This window comes from Suricata suricatta, chromosome 11, assembly GCF_006229205.1.
Source record: "Suricata suricatta isolate VVHF042 chromosome 11, meerkat_22Aug2017_6uvM2_HiC, whole genome shotgun sequence".
Lineage (NCBI taxonomy): Eukaryota > Metazoa > Chordata > Mammalia > Carnivora > Herpestidae > Suricata > Suricata suricatta.
In genome coordinates this window covers 7,416,398-7,441,563 of record NC_043710.1, presented here as the reverse complement: position 1 = coordinate 7,441,563, position 25,166 = coordinate 7,416,398, and the positions used below count along the sequence as shown (strand labels likewise).

General features: G+C 59.8%; 1 protein-coding gene across 2 annotated transcripts in view; it reads right to left on the bottom strand.

Annotated features, from left to right (window-relative positions):
* The window catches only part of MACROD1 (mono-ADP ribosylhydrolase 1), a 142,744-nt gene that overhangs the window by 108,684 nt on the left and 8,894 nt on the right, over nt 1–25,166 (bottom strand). For both annotated transcript variants that reach the window (XM_029956678.1, XM_029956677.1), the window contains exons 2-3: nt 21,948–22,049; nt 21,173–21,289 (exon numbers count right to left, since the gene is read on the bottom strand). In XM_029956678.1, the coding sequence (XP_029812538.1) occupies nt 21,173–21,289; nt 21,948–22,049 (219 nt within the window). The remainder of the gene's footprint in view (nt 1–21,172; nt 21,290–21,947; nt 22,050–25,166) is intronic.

The window sequence follows — 25,166 nt, the reverse complement described above, 5'->3', positions numbered from 1 at the left end:
AAGGTTCTGGGCACCCAGAAGGCGGACATAAAACCCTGACACTGGCCTTAGGTTTTTTTTTTGTTGTTTTTTTTTTTCTGTACCCAACTCAGCTGAGAAACCCATCCTGGCATCCAGGGCCCAGTGCCAGGCTGCAGCATGGGGGGATTCTTGGGACAGAGGGCCCTGGTGCCTTCCAGCTCGCAAAGAGATGCTGCGAGTGGTGGGGAGGAAGCCAAAGAGCCCGGCGACGGAGGTTTGTCATCGGTGAGGGAGAGATGGTGTTGAAGGGTGGGGGGGTAGCGAGGGGGGAGGGGGGCTGTGGGCTCGTGAACACACGCGAGCCCCAGACCTAGCAGAGTCGCACGGTTCGGTTGGCTGGAGCAGCCGCCTGCTAATTGTGAATGTCACCAGGCAGGTGTGAATAGGGAGGTAAAGGGAGAGAGTAAACGCGAAGAAGACCCCACACATAGGCACTGCACAGTGAATGTTTTTTAAGAGCCACCAACAGCAATTCCCTTTCCCGATGTTAAAAGGCTCTTTGTATCTCATTTGGTATTGTAAAGATTTCCGAAGCCACCGCCGCTTAGCTCGGTGGGCTCCGTTTCCAGCCGTCCAAGGAGGAGAAGGCCAGCGAGGGAGGACAGGCTGGGTCCCTCCACTCCAGAAGGAGGGGTTCCCGGCCACACGGCGGCACAGGGAGGCCAGGCCTGGTGTCTGGAGCCTGGTCTCTGGTGCCCACGGCCCTTTCTGCCTTCCCTGTGAAACCCTGGCCTTGCTCACCTGCAAGATCAGCCCCAGGAGGCCACTCGCCGCCTGCTCCTTGTCCTGTCTCCCCTTCTCTCTGAAGGGTACAGCAATCTCGGGGGGCTGAGTGACGGGACCTGCTGCCGTCCGAGACCCGGGCCCGCCTGCCTCACTCCCGACCTCGCCACCCCCCACCCACAACGGGGTTTTCGGAAATTCGAGACACAGACACCCACCGCGCAACAACACAAACCAAAGTGCACTGCGAACCGCCCTTTGGCCTCCTTCTTGTAGGTGCCTTGAAACTTCAATGTTGAGATGAATGTGATTAACTATTTGGTCCTTTTTTCTGTTCGTCTGTTTTCATATAAAATGTCCACTTTCCTTGCCTTTCTTGAAATAAATAGAAAGATTTAACTTTTACAGTCATCACGGCTGCTGACTCGGTTTGGGGCCCGGCGCACCAGGGTGGGGGGTAGGGGGGCAGGCGTCTGTGGCACATGGGGTCTCGACTGCCCCCCTTCCTCCCCGAGCTTCCCCTCTCCAAGGGTCAGGTCTGCTGGGAGGGGGGGGGGTCCCACTGGCGCGGAGCGGTGGACTGGCACAGAGTGGGGGACTCTGGGCTAAGTTCCCCCGGGGCCACCGTCGGGATCAAAATGATTCTGCCACAGGGAGGAGGGACTTCTAACCCCGTCCCGTTGGTCCTGGGAATGTGGACCACTAGCTGAAGGCAGACTCTGAGGACACGTGTGAGCAGCCCTCAGCAACAACCGGACGTGTACGGCACCGCGGATACAATGCTGCTTCTACAGCCGGCTCAGCTCCTCCCCGCCCGCCCAGACACCCCTACATGCACCCCCACGCTCCCCAGTCTCTACGCCATATGCGATACCGCAAACCCCGAGGAGGGGGAGAAAGGAAAAAAACCATGACTTTCCATGAGAACAACAGCAATTTCTGCTAAATTTAACATAAAATAGGAACTCATTACTTCTGCCTTAGATCAGAGTGCGTGTCTGGATGTGGGTTAATGAGGGTTTTTTTCCCTCATATTCCAAGGAAGTGAAGGTGTTTCTCCACATGCCTTGGTGACAGGTGGCTCGGCTGCGGTGACACAGGGCGCGCAGATGACACAGGCATCCCTCTCTCCCTCCTCGCCTTCTCTTGGTCCTCATCTTCCATCCTGGCAGAGGCCAGCCAAGAGAGACCACTCCCAAGAGCGGCACACGTGGGGCCTTTGGGAAAGGACCGAGTCTGTCCCTGGAGCTGTGGCTGGGAGCCGGCGCCCAGTGGGTGCACAGCGGGGCCACCCAGCTCTTTCTCACCCGCGTCCCGTTCTCCAGGGCTACCACGCCATCTCAGAGCACCTGAGAGCACAGTCAGCCTGTGCTCTAATGGAGGACCTACTGTGTGTGGGGACTGGGCCGGGGCGTCCTTCCTGCCTCCCAGAAGAAGAGGGAAGAATCCCCATAGGGCAGATGGGGGCCTCACCCAGGTCCGCCAGTGGGGAGGGTCTCTGGGGAACTGCGTTCCCACTGAGGGTGTTTCTTTGGATGAGGAGGGCTCGGAGAGCAAGAGAGAAAGCCTGAGGCAGGGAGTAGGGGGACCCAACCCCGGACCTCCCTCTGCAAGGCTCTGCCTCCTCTGTAAGCACAGAACCCACCCGCTGGCCCAGCCGCACCAGCACTCTCCCAGGCAGGCCCTGCCCTGACGCAGGCTGCTGGTCTGAGCCTTGCTGAGTTCCTGGGCTCAGATGCCCTGGAAGGCCCTGGAAGGTTCAGCCCAGGCGCTGTGTCTGGTGAGGCCGTCCCCTCCGGCTCCACCCCGGGCCCCACACTGCGCAGGCGGCCGGCTCTAGCACCTCCCTCGCTGGGGGCCCCTGGCTGGCAGGCCTCACCAGCCCCCCCTTCGGGTCCCCGGAGGGCACTGGCCTGGCACACCAGAGGCACCCGTGAACGTGCGGTGAAGGAATGAGTCCATGAGCACCTGTACATCTGCCCGCTGATCCCTTGATCAGGGTTGAGTCCCCGACTCCCAGTACGAGGCAGGGATGCACCTGCCCCCAGCTCACCGTCCTCCGTACTCAGTGGAGACAGCACCAAATACCAGTGCACCCGCAGGGCTCCCTTCCAGCCGGGGCGGGAGGTCAGGGTTCCCAAACTATGTTCCTTAGCCCCTAGAGCTAATGAACTTCCTGCCCAGGGAGGGTTCGCCGTCACATGCATCTGAGAACACCTGGATTAGCGCCACTGCTGTTTTGGAGGCTCCTCAGAGGGGCCCTTGGAATCCCTCAGAAGTAGGTTGGATTCCCCTGGCTACACCACTCATTCCCGGGCCTCAGTTTTTGCCTCTGTAAAAGGAAGGCATGGTAAGAGCCCACGGCTCTTACTTCACCATCATGACAGCATTGACCCTGCTAATGCATGCTGGAGGCTCCTCGGGGGTACAGATTGCTGGGGTCCCCTCCGCTTGTCCGGGGAGTGCAGGCCCCCAGCCCAGGCACGCATGTACACATGCGCACATGTACACACACACAACACAGCATGTATTCAGTGTCCCTGGCCCCCCAGGTACAGAGCCAGGCACTAAGCTGATGGGCATTTCTTACAAGGAGGCTCAGGTATCTCCAAATGGCGGGGGTAGGGTACGCCTATTTCCCAGAGCACCCCGACTGTAGACAGCCAAGTTCTGTAGTCTGCTCTCTGAAACCTGCTACGGGTGATCTCAGACTGCCCGAGCTTCCAGCTGCAGGAGGACAGGGTGTGGGGATGGGGGTGCCCTAGGCTTCAACAAGTGCCTTCAGGGGTTAGAGACTCGGACAGGGAGTCACCATGACCTGTTGGGGTAAGTTCCAGGATCTGTATTTCAGGTCTAGAGAAAGAAGGCGTTCCAAACATAATTAACCCTTTCTGATGAGGTGTGGATGATCTGTCCTCACAGGGGAGCGAGCAGAGTGGGCTGCTGGTCCCTCGAGGGGACCCACTGACCCTGAAGAGCCCCTTCAAATGGGCCCTGGGAACGGGAACCCTCACCACCCTGTTTCAGCACCTGCCTGGCCCTGCTCCAGCCAAGCGACTTCTGGCCCTCTCCTCCCTAAAGAAACGTCAGGACTCTCGTGTCACCGAGGTTATAGGCAAGTATATGGTAAGACCCAAGATGGCTGCCCTGTGGCCAAGGGACATCCCAAGACCCAGGGCCTCAGCCTCCTATATCCAACTCCACCTGTTTGGTTAGATGAAGGACTAAAAGTTTCAGTTCAGATAGGACAAAGAAAGGGTGGCCACGACCCCCCGGCCCTGGACCCTGCCCTTGCCTGGCCACTGCCAGTTTCCAGAAGCTTCCCTCCTCCTGTGCCCCTCCTTCTCAGGAGGCGTTTCTGGCCTCACCAAGCATCCTGAAGAAGAGGCAATGGAACCCAGGGAGGAATCAAACCCCAAACCACACCCTCACACCTAAGTTCGGTGGCCAATTCTTGGCACCCTGATTAGGAGGCCCCAGGTGGACCCAAGGACAGCCCAGCAACCCCCCAAATGCTGCATCAGGAAGCCCGAATGGAGCTGGCTGGTCTACTCTCGGGAGCCCAACACCAAGTGTGCGTCTGGCTGGGCCCTGCGGCTGACCACCTCCCCTTCCCTCGGCCAGGCCCCAGGCCCGCTGACTGGCCCGCCTCTGCCACCTCTGCCACCATCCAGCACCTCTGAAGGACCCTCTCCTCCTGCGACAAAGTAAATAGGCTCTCTCCAGTCACTAACTGACAGCACAAATGAAATCCCGGTGCTCCCCCTCCGAGATTTACAGGGGAAGTGAAATCTTATTTGCACTCCTGCCAAGCCTGGGCCACGATGAAATTATGCCTCAACAAGAGACCCGGCCGGCCCCTCGCGGAAGCGGCTGCATCAGAGATGGGCTTATTAAAAGCCACAGTGGCCACATTTCAACCTGTTTCAGGTGTTAAGTAATTTACTGCCACCCAGAATTCAGTGGCAGGATTTTATCATTTTTATTTCCGCGATGCAGGCGAGTGCCCCCCCCCCGAGGTCCCTACATGGGGAATTGTGGGTCTAAATGCCCCCTGCTCACCCCCCCCGCCAGCACTGCAGAGGGAAATCGGGGAGAGGAGCCTGGGAGGGGGTTCCAGAGTGGCAGCGGACACCCCCGCCTCGCCTCAGGGTTCTGCCAGGCTTGGCCACAGCTCAGAGTGACAGGGAGGCGGGCTCTGAGATCCCACACCCCACGTTTGGGAGACTACAGACCCCCCAAAGACCCTGCAGCCATCTTCTAAAGATAGCGATAGTAGGAGCCCCGTGAGAGCAGAGAGCACCCCTGTCTCAGGACCTGACAACCAACCCCGCGATCAAGTCTTTATTGAGCACCTACGGTGTGCCCAGGTTCTGCTCAAATGGAAGACCCTGCAGTGAGTGGGACCCCAAAGACCCCTGCCTGACGGGGCTCCACTCTGCTGGTATTGAGTCAACATTTGTGGTTGATGGATTAAAATCTCTGAGAGGCAAACGGGCTCTTGAGAGGAGAGACGGTGGCATGGGAGGGGCAGGCACCAGAGGGAAGGTGCAGGGAGGGAGCCCACATGCCAGTGGCCGCAGCAACCCTGGAGGCAGGGTCTCCTCATGTCACTGACCTATGCCTTTCACTGCAGTGAGGGGTTCATGCTCTGCCTTTCCCCTTTCCCTGGCCCCGAAAACTCTTGGGGGGAATGCATAGCCTCCTATTCACAGGACGCTAGGACAGGGAGCCCTCTGTGGTCTGGAGCTCACAGGGCCACAAAGGGCCCTGAGTCCTCTGAGCCCCTTCCCCGGTGATGGCTAGAGGGCTGTTGGATGCCTGCTGACTTTGGGGGGATTAACCCTATGACGGAGGCTGGCGGGGTCTTATCCCACGCCCTTTCTGACACCCCCCCCACCTGTTTTCAGATACTCCAGGAAGACTAAGGGGAATCTTCAAAGTCCAGGCTGAGCCAAGAGCTGAAATTCTTTAATTAGCTTTCTCTTGGATCGGGGCCCTGGCAAATGGATTAGTTGTGGTGGGGCGGGAGAAAGGGGCTGGAATCCTTCTTAAAGCTGAGATTACATGCCCGGGGTGAAGGGCTGGGGGGGCGTCGCCAGGGATGGCGGGTCCCCGAGCACCCGGCCCCCCCCACCCGCCACTGCCGAGCCGGCGACTCCCCAGGGGCTAGCAGATGGAACCTGTCACCAGAAAGGCATGCACGATGTGCTCTCAGCAAGGCCGTGGTCCTTGGGAGCTGGCGTGGAAAGATGCTTGGCAAGGCTCGGCTGTGCGCCTGGGTCTCCTAACGAATGTGCTTCCCTGCCGTGCGGCCGCCCTGATCTGGAACTTCATAATTAGGGGGGAATTTCCTGAAGGGGCCCCCCTCTGTGAGAGGTAAGGCAGCACAGGCCGATGGTGGCAGGCACCAGACTTCTGGCACCATGCCCCACCCTCACGGAGTCCCATTTTCGAATGAGCAGACTGAGGTCCAGATCTAAGAAGCTTGCCCAAGGCCACAGCAGCAGCCATTTCGATCGGAACTAGGTCTGTCTGGGATCCTCCCACTGTCCCCAATCCTGGGGGAGGCCTGAGTCGGGGTCTGTGAGCCTGGAGGAGAAGGCACGAGTGAGCCCCCATCAGAAACTGCTGCTGTGAAGGAGGCCTCCCCATGCAGGCCTCTTCCAGGAAGCCTTCCCTGACTGGCCCCAGCACGTCGGATTCCCCACCAAGGGGCTTACACCCTGTTGTCCCCGCCATGCGCTGAGCACTTTTTAGAGGCAGACATTGATTGGGTCTTCATCACCCATATTCTGCATGAAGGAAGGAGGGCCGGGCCCACCTCAGTCTGGGGACCAGAAAGAGATGGCTGGTAGGAGGCTGGGCCTCAGGAGCAGGTGGAAGGGAAGGATTCTGGGAGCCAAGCTCCAGGCTGGTGTCCCTCCTGGGCCCAGGTCCCCCTGCTGGCCAGCTTTGCCCAGGGAGGTGCACGAGGGGTGGGTGGATGATTCAAGGACTCGGAGACCCAGATTCCCCGACCAAAGCCGTTTGAAGTAGGACTCGCGCTCTCCCCCTTGAGCTCTGCATCAAAGGCAGCTCTACTGTGGTCCAGCCACGCTGTGCTCTGCAGATAAGAGCTGGCCTCACGGGACAGGCTGAGAAAGGGCATGTGGGCCAGCCCCCGGCTTCCCTCTGGCCTCCCTCTTCCCTACGCAGTAAGCCAACCCACCCTCCAAGGCCACATCTGGGGTGCTCCTCCTGCCTCCTGCCTTCCTGACCCTCTGGTCAGGTCTGTCCCAGGGTGGGGCCACTACAGGGGTCCCAGCTCCCCGGGGCACCCCACACCTGCTGAATGAAGGAACATGAAGCTGAATGAACAGCTGTCTAAGGAGCACACGGTGAGGGGGAGGTAGGTCTCGCCCAGGTCAGGGGAGGGTCCTGGAGGAGCTGACATCTGAGCGGGGACCTGGAGGGTGACCAGCGCTGGCCCAGTGGAAGTGGGAAGAAAGAGCGCTTCTGGCAGGGGGAAGGCCAGGAGGTGTGAGAGCACATGCGGTTATGAGACCCGAAATCACTGATCTGGGCTGGAGCGGAGGGTAGGAGAGAAACCAGAAAAGGCAGGAGGGGTTCTGGGGCCCGAAGACGCAGGTGCTCCAGCCGGGGTGCCCAGAGAGCCGAGGGCACGGTAGGGCATCGCTTCTCCCAAACTGAGGATCCCAAGGGCATTTCAAGAAGCCATGATAACAGCCAAGGCTGCCCAACACCAGGGGGCCCTCGTTTCCATCCAGTCTCTGGGAGGACCCGTGTCGTGTCCTGCGGTATAGCCCAGCACCAGCCACGAGGCCACAGACAGCCCTGGAACCAGAGGCTCAGCAGGCAGGTGGACGCAGCATCGTCCACGGGGAGGGGGGGGGCCGGACCCAGAAAGACCCAGGATGAGGGAGCTGCAGGGAGGGGGCTGGGGGGAGCCAAGCCCCCCAGGAGCATCCCCAGTGATAAGCGGGATAAGCCAGGGACACGAAAGGCAGTGGCGGTGACCCTGCTGAGGTGTGCTGGGAGCAGAGTTTTCTATGTGTTTTCTGGCATTAAGGCCATTATTCCCAAGCTCCTACTACGTGCCCGTCAGGTGCAAGCCGCTGGGGCGGAGCCCAGGAACGGGCCGCTCTCCCTCTGCGGGGGCTACACACCTGCGAGCGGCAGTATTTCCAGCCTCGGCCCCTCGGGCAGTGAAGAATGATGTCTCTCATTTCAATTAGCCTTTTCCTGATGACTAGCGAAGTTCTGCATCTTTTCCCTTGTTTACTGGCCATTTGTTTTTCTCCTACCGGGAATTGCTTCTCTGCAGCCTTTGCCCATTTTTCTTATTGATTTGTAGGAGCTCTTCACATATTAAGAGGGAAGCCGAGAGGCGGAGAAGCAGCCTTTTCCTGGAGCAGACCCTCAGGGCCTCTGGCAAGGGTCCCTCGGCCCCAGGAAAGGGAGGAAGATTTGCGTGGGTTTCTGGATGCCTCCCTGAATCTCTCTACACCCATCCGGCTGCCAAATGGCCAAGTTTGCAGGAAGATGGAGCCACCCTCTGCAGGTGAGCATCTGAGGGCTTAGTTTTTCCTGACATGAGGAGTCTACGCGGCTAGGGGCTGGCACCGGAGGGGAGCCGGCAGGTGTAGCTGGGCATCTGGGAGGAAGGGGAGCCACTCACAGTCCCAGCCCAGTTCAGTGGGGGCCACCCAGCCAAGGGGGCAGGTCCCGAAGCCTGAGGCTTACCTTCCCACCAGAATTCCAGGGGCCCCTCTGACGCACACCCTCCCTGCATCCTCTTCCAGGCGTGACAGTTCCTCAAGAGGGACCCAGGCCCGAGAGGACACGTCTGAGCCCTGCCCCCTCGGCCCTCTGCCCCCAGACCTGCGGCCCCGCTGTTTCTTTGCTCTCTGATGCTGCTCACGTTTCAGCAAACAACAGCCCATATAACGGATCCCCCAGGCCCGCAAAGGCGCTAACGTTGGGGGAGCCAGGAAAAATAGGGCTGGTTTCCTGGAGTAAGGGCGCCAGAAGCCCTCGTAGGGTTGCTTACGCAGCCGAGGCTGGCGCAGCACGGGGCACCCACAGGTCCCCCGCCAACCAGGTGGTAAGTGGCCACTCAGCACACGTGGCCGTGGAGGCTGCGAACTGCCGGCTTACCTCTTCTCCGAGTCCCCTGCCATGGCTGCACCAGCGCTCCCACCCCATGAGCCTGGGAGGACTCAGTGCCACCCTCCCTCGCCCATCCTCCGCGAAGCACCTGGAAGAAGAGTCAGATTGCAGACTGCAGGCCACCGTCTGGCGCCGGTGAAGGTCACCCCGCTGTAGCCAGAGCAGGAGAGAAGGCCCGAGCCGAGGGTGACCCGGCGGGCATCCTGAGCAGCCGAGCCCATCGCCCTGCTCTGTGCCACGCTTGGGTGAGCCCTTCAGGAGGGCAAATCCATACTGCAGTTAAGGGAGCCACCGGGACCCCGGGAAGGGGAGAGGGATTCCCGGGGGGCCTGGAAAGCTCAGCCCTCCCCGCCACGCTCTCCGAACACCTTCCACCTCGGGGCTAACGTCGACGTGCCCGCCACCCAGGAGGACATCCAGAACAGTAAGTGGTTCGCCCGCGCCCACTCCCTTTCCTTCATTCATTTATTCGCTCACTCGCTCATTCATTCATTCATTCAAGGGCAATGTGGCACAGTGGAAAGTGCCAGGATACAGAGCGAGATCTGGTTCAAGCTTCCTGACCGGGGGACGCGTCACTTAACAGCCCAGCATCGCTGCTCCGCAACCTGAACGGAGGGAACACCGAAGCCCCCCCCAACCCTCCCCCCATCAGCTCAGCTCCACTCGGCTCATCCTTATTAGGATCGTCCTGGGCTCAGGGAGTTGCCGGATGAGGGCGGGCCCACGTGTGACGCTGCGGGGCAGGAGGCTGGGCCGGGTGTGCACAGAGGGCCAGGCGCAGAGGAGAGAAGAGGCCCCCCTGGAGGTAGCGGCAAGGACCAAATGACCCCGACAGTCTTCCCAGGCAAAGGTGAAGCAAGATCTGGAGACAGGGCATTCGGTCACTAAAGGTGCCCGCCTCCTTCGGGTGAGATCCACTGTCCAAGCAACAGACCCACAGACAAGGGTAAGGGAGGGACGTCCCCGGGCCTGTGGGGTCCCCCCCCAGAAGGCACTCCTCCTCCTCCAGGATGAAAGCACATCGTGGCGTGGAATTAGCTCAGCCTCCGGCTTAACCATAAAGAGGTGGAGAGAAGCGAGGGTCTGCTCACCAGGGACACCCCCCTACCAAGGAGCCCCCGAGTTTTCTTCAGGATGCTGGAGGCGGGGGGAGCAGGGTGCCGGCCCACGGAAGCACGGGGGCAGCCTCCGAGGGGCTCTGGGGCTGGCTGGGGGGCAGAGAGGCCGCATTTGCATGGAGAACGCTTGGTGCCTCTGGAATTTATGCAGCTGCCTGTGTGATTCCGGAGGCGAGACGAATCTCCGGCCGCTTTTCTCAGCGGGAACAAGTCTTTTCTTCAAATCGATGGTGACACATTTTTAAACTCTGATATTAAGGAGGGAAAGATTGTTCTGGCCCCCTGGGGGCAACCCTTATTAGTCACTGGCTCATCAGAGAGAGATCGCAGAGGCAGACCCCGTGGGCCTGGGCAAGGCCAGGGGCCGGGCTGGCCGACACGGGAATGGACAGTGACAAACAAGAGGGCAGGGGGGCGCTCGCAAGTCAGAAGCAAAGCTGTGTTGGAGAGACGTGGAAAGCGAGGCTTGGCGGTAGGCTGGGGGGCAAGGGGCTCTGGAGCAAGACACACACTATCCGTGGGGAAATAAAGAACCATCGGTGAGGGTAACAGAGGCAGAGGATGGAGAGAAAAGTGAGAGTAGGAAGAGGCATCAAGCTTAAGTATAAACTGATTTCCAAATGTGAAGTTACAGAAAGGAAAATCTTATTCCCCATCTTGCTCTGGCTGCCAGGAAGCTCAATGCCACATTTACATTCAGTTGCAACAGACTTGTTCAGTCTAGTTTTGAGATGTTGTCTGGGCAGGGCCAGGGTAGGTGCCAGGAGCCAAGCCACCCCAAAACCCCCTAAAAGTATAAAATAGAAGGGTAGGCATGAACCCTGGTCTCTCAGTAGACTGGACACCAGCCTCAAGGGGCAGGTGGTAAGGCTGAGCAGGGGCCACAGCCGGGAATGAGGCCAGAGGTCGGCGGGGTGGAAAGCACGTGCCACGGACACCCAGGCCGGAAGCTGCCCGGTGTGGCCAAGTACACGGGGCACATTCTCCCTGGATGCCCCGCTCAGGGTCCTCCCATGTCCCTTGTTTCTTCCAGTCCCTGTTTCGATGGCTCCCTGGTTTTATTGCACCTATTTTTCAGTGGAAATAGGTGGGTTAAATATTTTTTAAAAATCAATTCCAGCTCAAACGCCCACTTCCTCGGTGATAACAGCCACCATTTATTGAATTCCAACGGCTTGTCACATGTTCATGCATCTTTTCCATCCTCTCCATCACCTTTGGGGCGGGGGCGGGGGGGGGGCATGGCTCCCCCAGCAGGGTTTACAGAAGGGGAAACTGAGGCTCAGAGGGGCGGCGTATCGTGGTCAAGGTCACAAGAGTTTGGAAGTGGCCACGGCAGCTCCATCCAGTCGGTCCCCTGGCCCACCCTGGAGCCCCAGAAGCCAGCACTCTGCTCTGTGCACCAGGCGGCTCCTGCCGGCCTTGTTAGCAGGGAGCTGAGGCTGAGTCAAGGTCAAGGCCAGGGAGGCGCCAGAGACAGTCCGGCCACCCACAGAATTCCCTCGCCTCCTGAGCCCGCCCGCCACGCCTGGCTCCCCTCTCTGCCAAATCCTGGAGGGCTCCAGCCACAGCCCTCCCCACCTTCCCGTGACCCTCACGGGGGCAAGTTCCCCGCCGCCTGCCAGACAGGATTTAGCTCCGCTGACAGTCAAAGCTGCAAAAGCTGCCGTCGCAAATGTCAATTCTGGGCCATTTGCTTCGTAGATTTTAATGTTCCTGTTTCTCCTCAACATCCTCAGCAAGGTAGCTCTTGCTTTTCAAAAGGGATGTGGCGTTTGATGATGTTTAAACCGAATGTGAAATACAGCCAGGCGGCAATAATAAAACAGACACGAGCCCCGCTGGCAGGGGGACGGCTGACAGCCGGGCCTCTCTCTTCCCACATGCTGCTCCGCAGCTCGGCTCCTAGTTTTATAGCTATCACAATGTCCGAAGAGGGGGCGGAAGCAGCGATGGGGAGGAGGGAGGGGGGACGGCTGCACAAGGGCCACTTGTAGCTGGCGGGAACAGGGTGCGGCGGATGAGGTTTGAATGAACCGAGGCGGGTGATGCCAGCCGGGTGCCCCCACCCACTGCGGGCCGCTGCCCACCCGAACCACTGTGGGCCCTGGCTCCACACCCCAGGACCCGTCCTCCCCGGGGCCGGGGTCCTCACTGGCTCCGTCTCTCCTGACACACACACGCGCACACACGCCACACTCGAGGTCACGGATAGCCGTCGCCTCCCCGGCCCCAGGGCTCAGGGCACAGGACGCACAGCAGGCTGCCTCTACCTAAGAGACCTCAAGCACCCCCTGTCATCGGGGAGCTCTCGGGCCGCCCTCCCCACCCAGGGCACCACCGTGTGCACAACCCCGTCCAGGGATGGAGACACGGAGTCAGCGGACGCCTGCCCTCCAGGGGCTCCCGTCTGGTGGAGGAGTGAGGTGTTTCACTGCAGAGAAGGACAGTAACGGCTCACCGTGGCCCCTGCCACCTGCCGGGCACTCGTTCACGCTCCTCTGAGCCTCCTCAGGGCGCCGGCGGGAACCGAGGCTGGGAGAGGCCGTCCGGGGGCCGCAGCTTACCCCGGTCTGTTTCGCTCCCATGCCACCCCCCGGGGGCCCCTAGACCGGGCCTGGCCACCCTCCCCACGGGCGGCTACACCCTCTCACGGGCAAGAAATCAAGGCCGCGGGGAATGGGTGCCTGGGACGGTGCCCCACGATCGCGGCCGCCAGAGGGGCCTGAGGAAGAAGCATCCGGACAGATACTTTGCGAAATGAATAAATGAGCCCAAAAGGTGAGCTTGGAGACTCTGAGCGGGGGAGGCAAGGCTGCAGGTTTCGGGGGCCCTCTGGGGGGCATCGGGGAGCGCTTCAGGCAGCAGCCTCCCGGGCCTCCTGTAACACACACACACACACTTCCCCACCAAAGGCCCTGCCACAGGAGAGGGGAAACCAGGCCCCCTGCCCTGCACCCTACAGCCAGCAAGCCCCAAATCAGGAAGGCCCTCTGCCTCAGCAACACCCTGCCTCCCCCCCCCCCCACCCTGGGCCCAGGAAGGGCTCCGTTTACCACAGGAAGGACAGGGAGGAGGTAGCCTCAGGCAGCCCCCGTCCAGGCCCAGCGGCGGAGCAGCATGTGACAGGGACAGCAGGCCCCATCGGAGGACAGTGCCGCCCTCCTAGAGAAGCCACGATGGCAGCAAACCTGAGAGCAGGCACTTCCAGGCAGTGTCCTTTACCCTGGACATTGTGCCGCCTCCTTTGGAAATTCACAGCAACCCCCGGAGGCGGGTCCCAGCGCCCTCTCCTTCCCATCACACAGACAGGAAAACCAAGGCTGAGATGAGACCACCGGCCCGGGTCCCACGGCAGGGCCCTGTGATGGGGCCACCAGAGCAGGCGGGGCTGTCTGGGAAGTGGGGGGTGGCGAGGAGACAGGGCTGAGCCTTGGACTCTCTTTTAGGCCACGATCACGTCCTAGAGATCACCCCCGCAGCCGGCAGGCCCCAGGGTCAGGGTTGGGAGTGTGCATGAGCCCACCCTCGGGGTCCGGAGAACACAGATTCAACCCAGCACCCCGGCCCATGGCGCTGGGTGTCGAGAGGAAAGGAAAGGGGCCCATTCCCGGGGCGGGTCCGTGGCTTCCCCATGCCGCGTCCAGACCCCTGGCCCCCCCCCGGGGACGCGGCGTACCCATCCGTGCAACAAGCAGGCACGCCGCAGCCTCCTGGAGAGGCCTGAAGCCGGCTGGGCAGCCCTCTGCCAAGGCGCTGGCGGATCATTCTGGTCGAGCAAGCCAAGGGCTGCAGATCCAGCCCTTTTCATGCTTGGCCAATTTAATGGTCCCCATTAATTTCCAAACACACACATTCCCACAAGCTCCGGCCTTCTCAGCCCCGTGCTCGGGATAGAGAGCAGGCTGGGAACGCGGGCAGCCACACAGGTGCAGGTGCGGTGGCTTCAAGGACAGGGAGGGGGCCGCTCGGCAGGGGACAGCAGTGGGGGGGGGGCAACGTGTTTCCTGACCTTGGCTCTGTCGTGATGGCGAGAAGGACAAGGAGAAGAGGGGCAGGAAGGCCTGCTTGGCCACTTTGCTGCTGTGTGACCCTGAGCCGGCCACTGGCCCCCTCTGGCCCTCAGATAGTCTCCCATTTTCTTTTCTACAAGACCACAAACGCCTTGAGGGTGGGGGGGTCATTGGGTCATCGGGTCTTCCTGAGCCTTGTGTCCCCAGAGGCTCACTCGGAGCCAGGAACCTCCCAAGCAGCCTGTATGGTCCACCTCCGTCCTCACCTGCAAAATGCACTGGCACCCTCCAGCCCTGACACCTGTGACCCATCATAGGCTGGGGGGCTGGGGCAGGAGGAGGAGGCGGCCCAGAGGGGTCACTGACACCTCCAGCCCCTCCCTCTGTCTGACCAATTCTCAAAGGCATTCAATCGATCATTTATTTAACCATCTTTCACTGAGAACTGGCGCCAAGGGTCACTGGGTCCCGGGCCCAGGGCCCGCCCTCGGGTTCCCTGTGGAAGGAAGGGAAGGATCTGGCTAACACCCAGGAGATTTGGCAGAGGACCTGGGGGTGGAAGGACCTTTCCAGGGTCCTTCGCGTCCTGCCCACCGGCCAAGCTCAGCTCGCTGGACCGGGCCCTGCGAGCCCTCAAGGGAATCTCAATAATTCAGGGGGGATCTATCATTCACGAATTTATGTAACCGCTTCTCGGCCTTGCGGAGACGAGCCGCCCCCCTCTTACAGTGGTAGAAACGAGGCCTTGGCACACTCTCGGGTGTTTGGGGCTTTCTAATGTGGGGAGGGGGCCAACTGGATGCCAGGCCTCCTGGGCGGCCTTCTGATCTCCTCTGCCCCTCCCCCCCACACTGGACGCAGAGGGGGCTTCTGAGAACACAAACCTGATTGCATCCCCCTTAAACCCCAAGTCTGAAAGGTGACGGTTTGATTCTCGGCTCGGCCTTTTACCAGCACTCCGTCCCTGTGCGGGCCTCAGTCTCCTCATCCCTAAAATGGGGGAATTGTTAGGGCCTGTTAGGGAAAGGAGGCCCTGTGTGTGACGTGGGGGCAGCGCCCCCCCCCGCCGGAGGAAACAATGAATAAGCTGCCACAGCCTTGACCAGGGGCTCTAGGGGGTGAGCAGGGGGCAGGGGCTGGGACAGGAGCTAGAGCCCACCGCGGGGCCTCACGGGGCCAAAGAACACAGACCCAGACGTTAGCAGCACTTTTCCTGCATCGACTACCTGCGGTGTCAGATGTGGGGGGGGGACGGGGCCCCCACTTCTCAGAGGGAAGGTGACAACATATCTGCTCTTTGACCCGAAAAGAAAAGGGAACAAAGAAGAGGTACTCTCACCCCCACCCCCAAACACAAGGATTTCCGGGGCGCCTGGGTGTCTCAATCGGTTGAGTGTCTGACTTCAGCTCAGGTCATGAGTTAGAGCCCCGCATCAGGCCTGCGCTCTCAGCACGGGCGCTTTGGATCCTCTGTCCCCCCTCCCCCGCCCCTCCCCACCTTGTGTGTGCTTGCTCTCTCTTTCTCTCTCTCTCTCAAAAATAAATATACTTTTTTAAACACAAGGATTTCCTGGAAGACCTAGAGTTGGGCAAACCTCCCCTCCCGGCACCACGACTGGTTAGCTGTGTGGCCTTGAGCAAGTTACTTCACATCTCTGAGCCTCAGTCTCCCCTTTGACACTGCGGGCTAACATACTAACACCAGGAGGCCAGGAGAGGCAGCATGGCATGTGCATTCAGCCCAGATCTGGAGGGAGGCCCTTGCTCAGGATGGTCCTTGGCTCATTCCAAGTTCCACAGAGCATCCCCCAGTATCCCCTGGCCTGCCTCACCCCTTCCTGCCAGGGGTCTCCCTCTCCGCCCCTGGAATGCCCTCATCCAACTTCTGAATCAGTGCCCCCTTCTCGGCACAAGCCCCGCCTCCACTTTGCCTCCTCCAGGCAGCCTTCCTGACTGTCTACCACCCCTGCACCAAAAGCCCTCCTGTACTTTGCTATCCCTTTCCACTCACGTGTCTCACCTCGCATTTGGGGTTGGAGGGTGTGTCTTTGGTGGCCCGGGAGCCCACCTCCATGCCCTGCAGCACAGTCTGCCGCAGGAAGGAAGGGTCCCATGGGAGTCTGAATTCTCACTCAGTCCCCTGCCAAGCTGCGCCTTGGTTTGATCACTGAAAATGGGAGCCACAGTCCTGCCTGCCTCTCAGATGCCTCATGGTCAGTGTCACGGGGTGGCCGGGCATGGAGGCAGTGGTAGGTCTTCACGGTGGACCCCCGGTCGGGGTAGCGGGGGAGGCTCGGCCCAGCAACAGCCCAGCCCGGCTGCTGCCCCCAGGCTGCCCCGCACCCACTCTCCCTGCCCACTGCAGAGCGGTTGCTGCCATCGGAGGCGGCCGGCAAGCCTCAGCAAACACATTTAAATCTGAAGTGACAGATAAAGCGATTTACGGCGACAGTTTAGCGTCAGATCACTTCCCACAAGGCAGCAGCGTCCCTCAGCCCCTCCGGCTTGCTAGTCCATCAAGGCGGTCTCTAAATCACTGACTGCGGGGCGGTGGCCCGGGAAGCCGGGGCTAGGCTCCTGGGGGCCTCCGGCAGCCGGAGGGACGCGGCCTGGACGGTGACTGGCTGGTGAGGGGGAGGGGCGATAAGTGGCAGCAGATTTTCACAAATCAAAGACCCAAGACTTCAGGAAAACAGAGCACCACTTCATGCCTTATTTTAAATAAATAAGCGGCTTAAAAAAAAACTCCCAGCAAGGCCAGCTTGTCGCTGTGAAACGTGGCTTCCCACCCATGCGGCACGCCCCAGTCCTCGAGCCCGGGCCCCTCAAAGGCCTCGCTGACCTGCCTTGCCTCCCGCCACCTCCTGGAAGAATTAATTGGTCCCTGCAGCGTCACACGGCACTTTGTTCAGACCTCGCTTCCAGGCCTTTGTCACATTAGATTCTACTTAGTCGCTCTTGCTCTTGACTTTCTGATGACGATTTACTAGGGGCTCACGATGCGCCAGGCCCTGGGCCCAGCGCCGGAGAGGCCCGAACTCATGTCATCCTCTCACGGCCCCCGCTGCGTGGGGCCAAGGATGGCCCATTTTTCAGACGAGGAAACAGAGGCTCAGAGGCCACCACCAGGAGTCCCGGCATCCCCATCGGCTCCTGGCCTCTGTGTCCACGGCCCTGACTCGCTGGCACACAAAGCATCACATTCATCCCTGCTCTGTCCTGTTATGCTCTGAAGGCCAAGGCGGGCAGCCGGACCCCTGGGCCGGCCAAGAATGGGGGTCTTTCTTTGTGCCAGGGTGTTTCCTGCTTGGGACTCAGATGTCTGCCAAAGACTAGGGACCCATAGGCACAGGTCTTGGTGAGCTGGGAGCCCCAAGGGCAAGGAAGTGACCCAGTCAAGGTCATACCCCACCCCACCCCCCGTGGCAATAGACGATGCAAATACTCCACAGGCTGAAGCACCCCCCAGACCCCCAGACCTGAGCTTCTCTGGAGCAGACAGCAGGGCTCTCCCAGCCACATCCTGCGGGGGCTCGGGGCCAACCCGGAGCCGCACACGCTGCCCCTGAGCATCTCCAGCTCCAGAACTCGGGCCTGGGGCTTCCCGGTTCATTGTGCCAGCATGGCAGCCGATTTAATTAAGACGGATGTAGCATGCCCCCGCGGGTAGGAGCCGTGGCCTGCTACCAGATGGCGGAGCTGAGACCCTCTGGGCACTGCCCGAGCGAGCAGCCTGAGCGGCAGCCTGTGAAAGCACAGCCAGGGAGGGCCCTGGGTGGCCTGCACGGCACCTGGGTGCTGGGGGGCGGGGCAAGTCCTGCCCCTGTGACCTCCAGCCCCCCACCTGCCAGGCATCCCGCATTCTACTCTCTGCACCAGCCCCCTCCACGCACCATTCAGCATACATCACAACACACACACACCCCCCACACCCCCATATAGTACACACACACTCCGATCACATCTCAAATACCAGCAGAGGGGGGCGAAAAGCAGGCCTGGACTCCAAATGCCAGAGGCCCAGTTGGCAAACAGTCTGATTTCCCGAAGGCCCGAGAGAGGCCATGGGCAGAGTAGCTGAAGGGGGTGGGGGTGGAGGGGTGGGGGGGTGAAGGAGACAGCAAGGCAAGGAGGCGCCTGGCCCCTGCCATCCCCAAGGATTCCCAGCGTCCCCCAAAAGCCTGGGAAGGGAGCCTGCAGCCAGGCTGGAGACACCCCAAGCTCACAGCTCTTCAGGATGGAGGGAGTTCTAAGGATCCTGACCCCCTTTTCTCTCTCAGGCCCCTCCCAGGTCCTCTGCATACGTCCCCTTCCATGGTCCCTGTAGCTGGAGCCCGGCCCAACCAGCTATGGCACCTTCCCCGCCCCCACCCCCATCTGGCCGCAGGGACAAAAAGAAACACCGCCTTCCCCCACACACAAAATCCAGAAACTCCAAAGCTGACCTCAAGTCCCCAGCACCACCACCCTGGCCCCCACCCCACCCCCATGGGCCTCTGACTCCCTTTGGGACCAACACTGCCCTCAGCTTCAAAAATAAACATTTAAAAATTCGCACCCCGCTATAATTGCTCGCTCCTTTTCCCCATTGTGGTGGCTCCGCGGTCGGTGCTGAGAAGTAATTATTCATGGCTAATGATTATAATCAAGTCAAATAGAATTTAATGGACACGTATTCTCTTCCTGCTTGAAACTTTACATATGAATTAAGCACATATGGGTTTCACGAGGCACAAACCAGATTTATGCAGCCCCGAAAAGCCCCGCGTTGCCGCGACTTTTATTCTGCTAATAAACAGGCTGATGATTTACGGGTGCCACTGGGCGCCGAAACCGCGATCTCTGCTGCCCCCTGGTGGGCGGCAGGCCCGCGCGGAGCCAAGGCCGCTCGGGCCCCCAGGGAGATGAGGCCATCGGATCCCGGGGGTGGGGCTCCAGACCAAGGCCACCGATGACCCCTGAGGTCTGAGCAGGGTAAGGCCACCGTCACACTGGCGCCGAGGAAATGCCTGGAGGGAGCACCAGAAGGGGAAACGGGCTCTGTGTGGGAGCCCCATGCCCGGGGCCTGCCTCAGCCATTCCCTGGGCTTCCAGACAGGTTCTGGGTCCTCCCTGCTGTGAGAAGCTAGGGGGGGAAAGGAGATCCTAGGAAAACACACCGAGAAGTTTCGGGTAAACTGAGGCAAGCAGGGAGAGATGAAAGCTGCACATCAGTAGGAGGCGCCTGGCATCACCTGGCATTCCTGGGCACCCAGAGTGACCCAGCACAGTAATTCTACCGTCAACCACCAAGGCAGGTGACGAGTCCTTGGTTCATGCCAGGTGCTGCACGAACATCACCGCTCACGAGCATGGGTCCCAAATGCCCCAACAACCCAGTGAATGGGTTCTTGACCATCCTCATCATGCAGAGGGAGAGGCGGAAGTCCAGGCACGTACTCGGAGAAGAGGGGCCCCCAGAGAGATGTGCAAACGCCCCTGCCCCCAACCCAGTGCAGCTGAATGCAGCTAGAACCCAAGTGCTTTTCTGGGAGCCAGGGGCCCAGAGCCGCTGCACTTGGAAGTCCGGCCAGAGCCATGAATCCCGCCCACAGCCCCGCCTCTACCCTGTGCCTCCCGCATCCCCCCCTCAAACACCCTCCTGCCTGGCCTGCCCCCCCAAAGGCGCTGATAAGATGCCCCATTCATCCTTATGGCCACTTCACAGCTCATGGAGAAAAGGACCCAGGGATCCATTCACACACTTGCCAATGACTCCCCAGGCACCCAGGAGAGCGCCCCCCTCCCCTCAACCCTGCAGGGCTGAGTCCTCAGCCATGGTTCCAAGGCTTGGTTCTTCCAACCCCAGACCACCCCTCCTGGGTCCAGGCAGCAAGAAGGCCCTTCTCCTCTGGACCACTAGGACGTCTGCCCACCCAGCTTGGCTCGTCTGCACCCCACGTGTCCCCAAAGACTCGCAGACCTGCTGTCAACACCCCCCCACCCCACCCCCGTCCTAGTGGCCTGAGAGAAACCCAGCAGAAGCACAGGCAGAAACTCAAAAGTGACCCAGCTCCCTCGGCACTAAGTCAGAACTCCTGCCGGGTCACCTGTGCACCGAGATGGGAAGCGTGGTGGCGGGGGTGGGGGGTGGGGGGGACACCTGTGTGACTGCAAAAACAGAAAGATGCGCAGAGCGATGCCACTGCCAGAAATGCAGCCCAGACCACAAGCAAGTGGGCCTGGGACAGGCCACAGGGACAGCCGAGCGGCTGCCTCGCCCCACTGAGCCCGGCCACTTATCAGGAAGATCAGCCTGCCCACCCACCATGTCCTGGGGTCCCTGGACGATGCCCGCTCCCTGGCCAGCACTGGGGTCAGACACAATGGCTGCAAGCCCAAAGGCAAGGTGGAGGAGATCTGACAGCTCCCGGGTGGGGGTGAGACTGCAGGGGGGTGGGGTGACAGCGCGGTGAGGTGTCCAGAGATAAGAGGCTCTGCCTCCAAACCTTTCTCCAAGGAGGGCTGGACTCAGCCCCCACTCATTCATCCGATGAAGTACCAGGTGGCCTTGACCGTCCTTCCACACCCCACCACTGACCTTGGCCAGACAACCGCAACCTAGGAGGAGAGAAGCACCTTCCCCTCCCTCCCCACCCCCAGCCATCACAATAACCCGCCAAGCCCGCTACACAGGAGGCTGAGCGACAGGCATAGCCCCCTCCACTGTTGCTGCAGGTGGAAAGGGGGGCACGGCAGGCAGGACGCAGAGGAAGGAAAGCAGCGGTTGGGCGTCTGGAGCCCCTGCGGTCAGATCACCCCGTTCTGGCCCCCGCCTTCCTGGCAGGGCAGCCCGGCGCGGTTCCAGCCAAGCTCTCTCCCTTCCCGGCCACTAATGGGTCTCAGAGCTGCAAGGCTGCTGGGCCCCGGCGCCCCCGACACAGCAGGTCAAGGTTTCAAGGGACGGGAGTCCGCATGGCCCACACACTGGGTTCCTGAGGCGCCAGCGAGCCACCCCCGTCCGGCCACCCGCGCCCCGCCGGAGCCAGGTGGCGCCCGCCTGTGACTGGCGCCGCGGACTAGAGCAGGGGTGACGAGCGGCCACAGGCTCTCCGGCTCGGGCCGGCCAGGAGCCCCACTCACCGGCGTTGACAATGGCGTCCACCTCCAGCTTGGTGATGTCGCCTCGGAACAGGGAAATCTTCTCATTCAGTTTGTTGTCCTTCTTGTACTTCGGCTCTTCTACCTTCGAGGTCACCCCTGAGCACGCAGAGGCCAAGGGGTGGGGGTCAGAGAGAGGCCCGAGCTACACAGGGACCCACCAGTGCCTCCATCGACACCCCCCACCCCCAGCTCCACCTCCGGGGGCAGCCTGCCGTGTGGTGACCGATGGCACTGGTCATGGCCACCCACAGTGATGAAGCACCCCTTGCGTGAGGCACACGCTTGGTCTCCTTGAATTTTCGCAAGGTCAAACACAGGTACGCCATTAATGGCATCCATCCCCACTTTACAGACACGGAAACTGAGGCCTAGGCGGGGGAAGTGACTCGCCCTGGGGTACCAGTGGCCAGCATGCAATTTGCAGGGCCTGGACGCTCCCTGGCGTGTCCCACGGCGGGCCACTACCCCTCTGAGTCAAATCCTGGCTCCTGACAACCGTGTGCGGTCGTGAGTCTGGGGCTCAGTTTTCCAACAGTACAATGGGGATTCAAACGGAACCTGCCTTGGACTGTGTTCATAATCAAGTGAGGGGACACGCACAAGGGGCCCACATGTAGCAAGCACCCGAGGCGCACTGCTGCTCTTCCTGGCGCGGTCGGCATGATGTCACTTACCCCGACATCACGTCGGTCATTAACATCGACATGAACAAGCCACCCACCAAGTAGCCGGGGGTCCCCGGCGCAAGGCCTACCTTTCGCTGTCTCTTTCCACGTTGGGATCTTCTTCAGCCTGACGAAGTCCCTGCAGAAGTAATGTTCCTCCCGCTGCTTGTCACTCAGGCCCTTCAGAAACGCTACAGGGGTGGGGCGAGGTGGGCAGGAAAGGAGAGTCAAGGGCAGCAGGGTGAAGGGCCTTCTCCCCCCCCAGCCCCCGCACCGCTCCCCTCCTCACCAAGACTGTTGCCTCGTCCAAGGATGCAAACCAGCCCGACATGTCCACCCTTCACACAGGCACATGGGGGGTGGAGGCCCCTAGAACATTCTGCCCTGCCCACGTTGTTCAGGAGGGAAACTGAGGCCCAAATGCTCTACAGTTTGAGCATGGGGCAGGGGGGCTTAAGCTGCCCCTTGCAGGATCATTTCAAGTTCACACAGTGCACGTAAGGAAAGCAGGTTGGTGGCACTGGGTGACTTACATTATCACTTATGTCCTCAATAGACCACCTCATCGTCATGGTTATTTGGAGGCGGCAGGAGACGGGGGACATGACATCCTCAGAGAGCCGAAGAAACGAGTAGACCTGGTGGCCGGTGGCAGCCTGTCCCCAGAACTGGCAGAGAGCTCCCCACAGACAGATGCCCGGTGGGCTTCTCCCAGTGTCAGCCAAGGAAGCGGCTAGAATTGTCTGTCCCCTTCTTACCGAGGAGGAAATGGGGGTCTCGGAAAGTTAGGAGGCCGGGCATAGTCACACAGTTGGTGAGTGGGGCACCAGCCCCCCTACCCCAGCTCACAAACTCGGGGTCCACCCAGCCTGGTTTCCATGCTCTGGTCCCGCTCCCTGGGCCAGGTTTTCCCTGCAGGGGGCCCTCTGTCTCTACACCACCACCCCCTGCCTCTCCAGGCTGGGGAGCACAGCGCCCTCTTCTGAGGCTGCCCGCTAGCACAGCGGTCCAGGCTCCTGGCTCTTGGGCTCCCTCTGGTGGCTCAGCACAGCCCAGGCTCAGCGCAGCCTTGCTCTCCTGCACGGCATGCTCCTCCCCGACCACTTGTTGGGGGTGGGGGGTGAGTAACAAACAGCCAAGGCCACACTCAAGGACTCGAAAAGCCTCAGAAAATGTGTGTGGGGGGGGGGGCAATTAGGGCAGGTGGTGGGAGAAGAAGGGTTTGCCTCCTGGAGGCTCCTGTGGGCCGTGTTCAGGAGAAAGATGGGGCCTCCACCCACGCCCTTGGCCCTGCAGGAGTCCGTGTGTTCACAGCCTCCGCTCCTCCAGGACCCGCCAGGAGCACGGGAGGGCCCAGCTCACAGCCCAGCTCAGCTGTCATGGTTGGGATTATCAGAAAAGGCTCACGGCAGGGCACCTGGGTGGCTCAGTCAGTTAAGCATCAGACTTCGGCTCAGGACATGATCTCACAGTCTGTGAGTTCAAGCCCGAGTCAGGCTCTGTGCTGACAGCTCAGAGCCTGGAGCTGCTTCTGAGTCTGTGTTTCCCACCTCCCCCCGGCCCCTACCCTGCCTGCTCTCTGTCTCTGCCCCTCTCTCTCAAAAATAATAAACGTTAAGAAAAAGGCTCACAGCATCCCCAAATCTGCATCAGCAGTGGCTTAAGCCAGAGCCGCACTTTCTGAAAGCCTCTTCCACAAACATTGGCGAAGTGCAAGTCCTGCATTTGGTACAAGGACAAGGCAGACGCGGTAATGGCCCTGGTGAACCTGCAATCCAGCAGAGGACACGGAGGCCAAGCAGGCATTACGTTACACGATCCCGCAAGCAGTCCAGATCCCGAGGCCGTTCGGGGTGGTGGGGGGGCAGCAGGACCCAGTCTGCGGGGCTGGGGGGCAGCATTCAGGAAGACTCAGAAGAGGAAGGGAGACAGCCGGGCCAGGGAAGGAGTTTCATCACCATCTGAACAGTATGTCCGAGTCCTGGGTGAGTGAAATTCAGGGTGTGGGGGCACTGGGAGGAGGTGGGGTCAACTGTGGAGCCACCAAGTCTGTTGAGGACTGACTTCATCCCAGGAGCCCCTGGTTCAGATTAAAAATGCTTTCACCAGGGGCACCTGGGTGGCTCAGTTGGTTAAGCATCCGATTTTGACTTAGGTCATGATCTCGCGGTTCATGAAATCAAACCCCACGTTGGGCTTTCTGCTGTCAGTTCAGAGCCCACTTGGAATCTTCTGTCCCCCTCTCTCTCAGCCCTCCTCCCTTCAAAAATGAACAAACATGAAAAAAAAAATGCTTTCATGAAACTCATACAACTCAACACCAACCAACCAAATAAATGTAAAAAATGGGCAAAAGATTTGAATAGGCATCTTTCAAAGAAGACATCCAGGTGGCCAGTAGACACACGCACAGCTGCCCGACATCACTCAAACCCACCATGAGATGTCACCTCTCGCCAGTCAGAATGGCTAGTATCAAAAAGACAAGAAACAAGAAATAACAGTGTTGGTGAGGCTGTGTTCCCTGTTGGTGGCACCGTAACTTGGGGCTGCCACTGCGGGAAACAGTGTGGAGGTCCTCAAGAAATTACAAATAGAAATATAAGGCGTGCCTGGCAGGCTCGGTTAATAGGGCATGTGACTCTTGGTCTCAGGGTCAGGGCTTCGAGCCCCACAATGGGAGTAGAGATAATAAATAAACCAATGAACGGAATACCATAAGATCCAAGAATTCCACTTTTGGGTATTTGCCCAAAGAAAACGAAAGCACTGATTAAAAAAAATACACATGCGCTCCGATGTTTACTAAAGCACTATTCACAATAGCCAACATAGAGAAGCAACCGAAGTGTCCATCGACGGACGAATGGGCAAGGAAGATGTGGTAGAAATATATAATGGAATATCATTTGGCCATAAAAGAGAATGAAATCTTGCCATTTGCGACATGGTGGAGTTAGAAGATGTTATGCTGGGACGCCTGGGTGGCTCAGTCAGTTAAGGATCCGACTTCAGCTCAGGTCGTGATCTTGTGCTTCCTGAGTTCGAGCCCCCCGTCGGGCTCTGTGCTGACAGCTCAGAGCCTGGAGCCTGCTTCCGATTCTGTGTCTCCCTCTCTCTCTGCTCCTCCCCCACTCATTCTCATTCTCTCACTCTCTCAAAAATAAATTTAAAAAAATTTTAAATTAAAAAAAAAAAGAAAATGTTATGCTAAGTGAAATATGTCAGACAGGACAAGTATCACATGATTTCACTTATTTGTAGAATCTAGAACACAAAACAAAACAGAAACAGCCTCAGCAAGACAG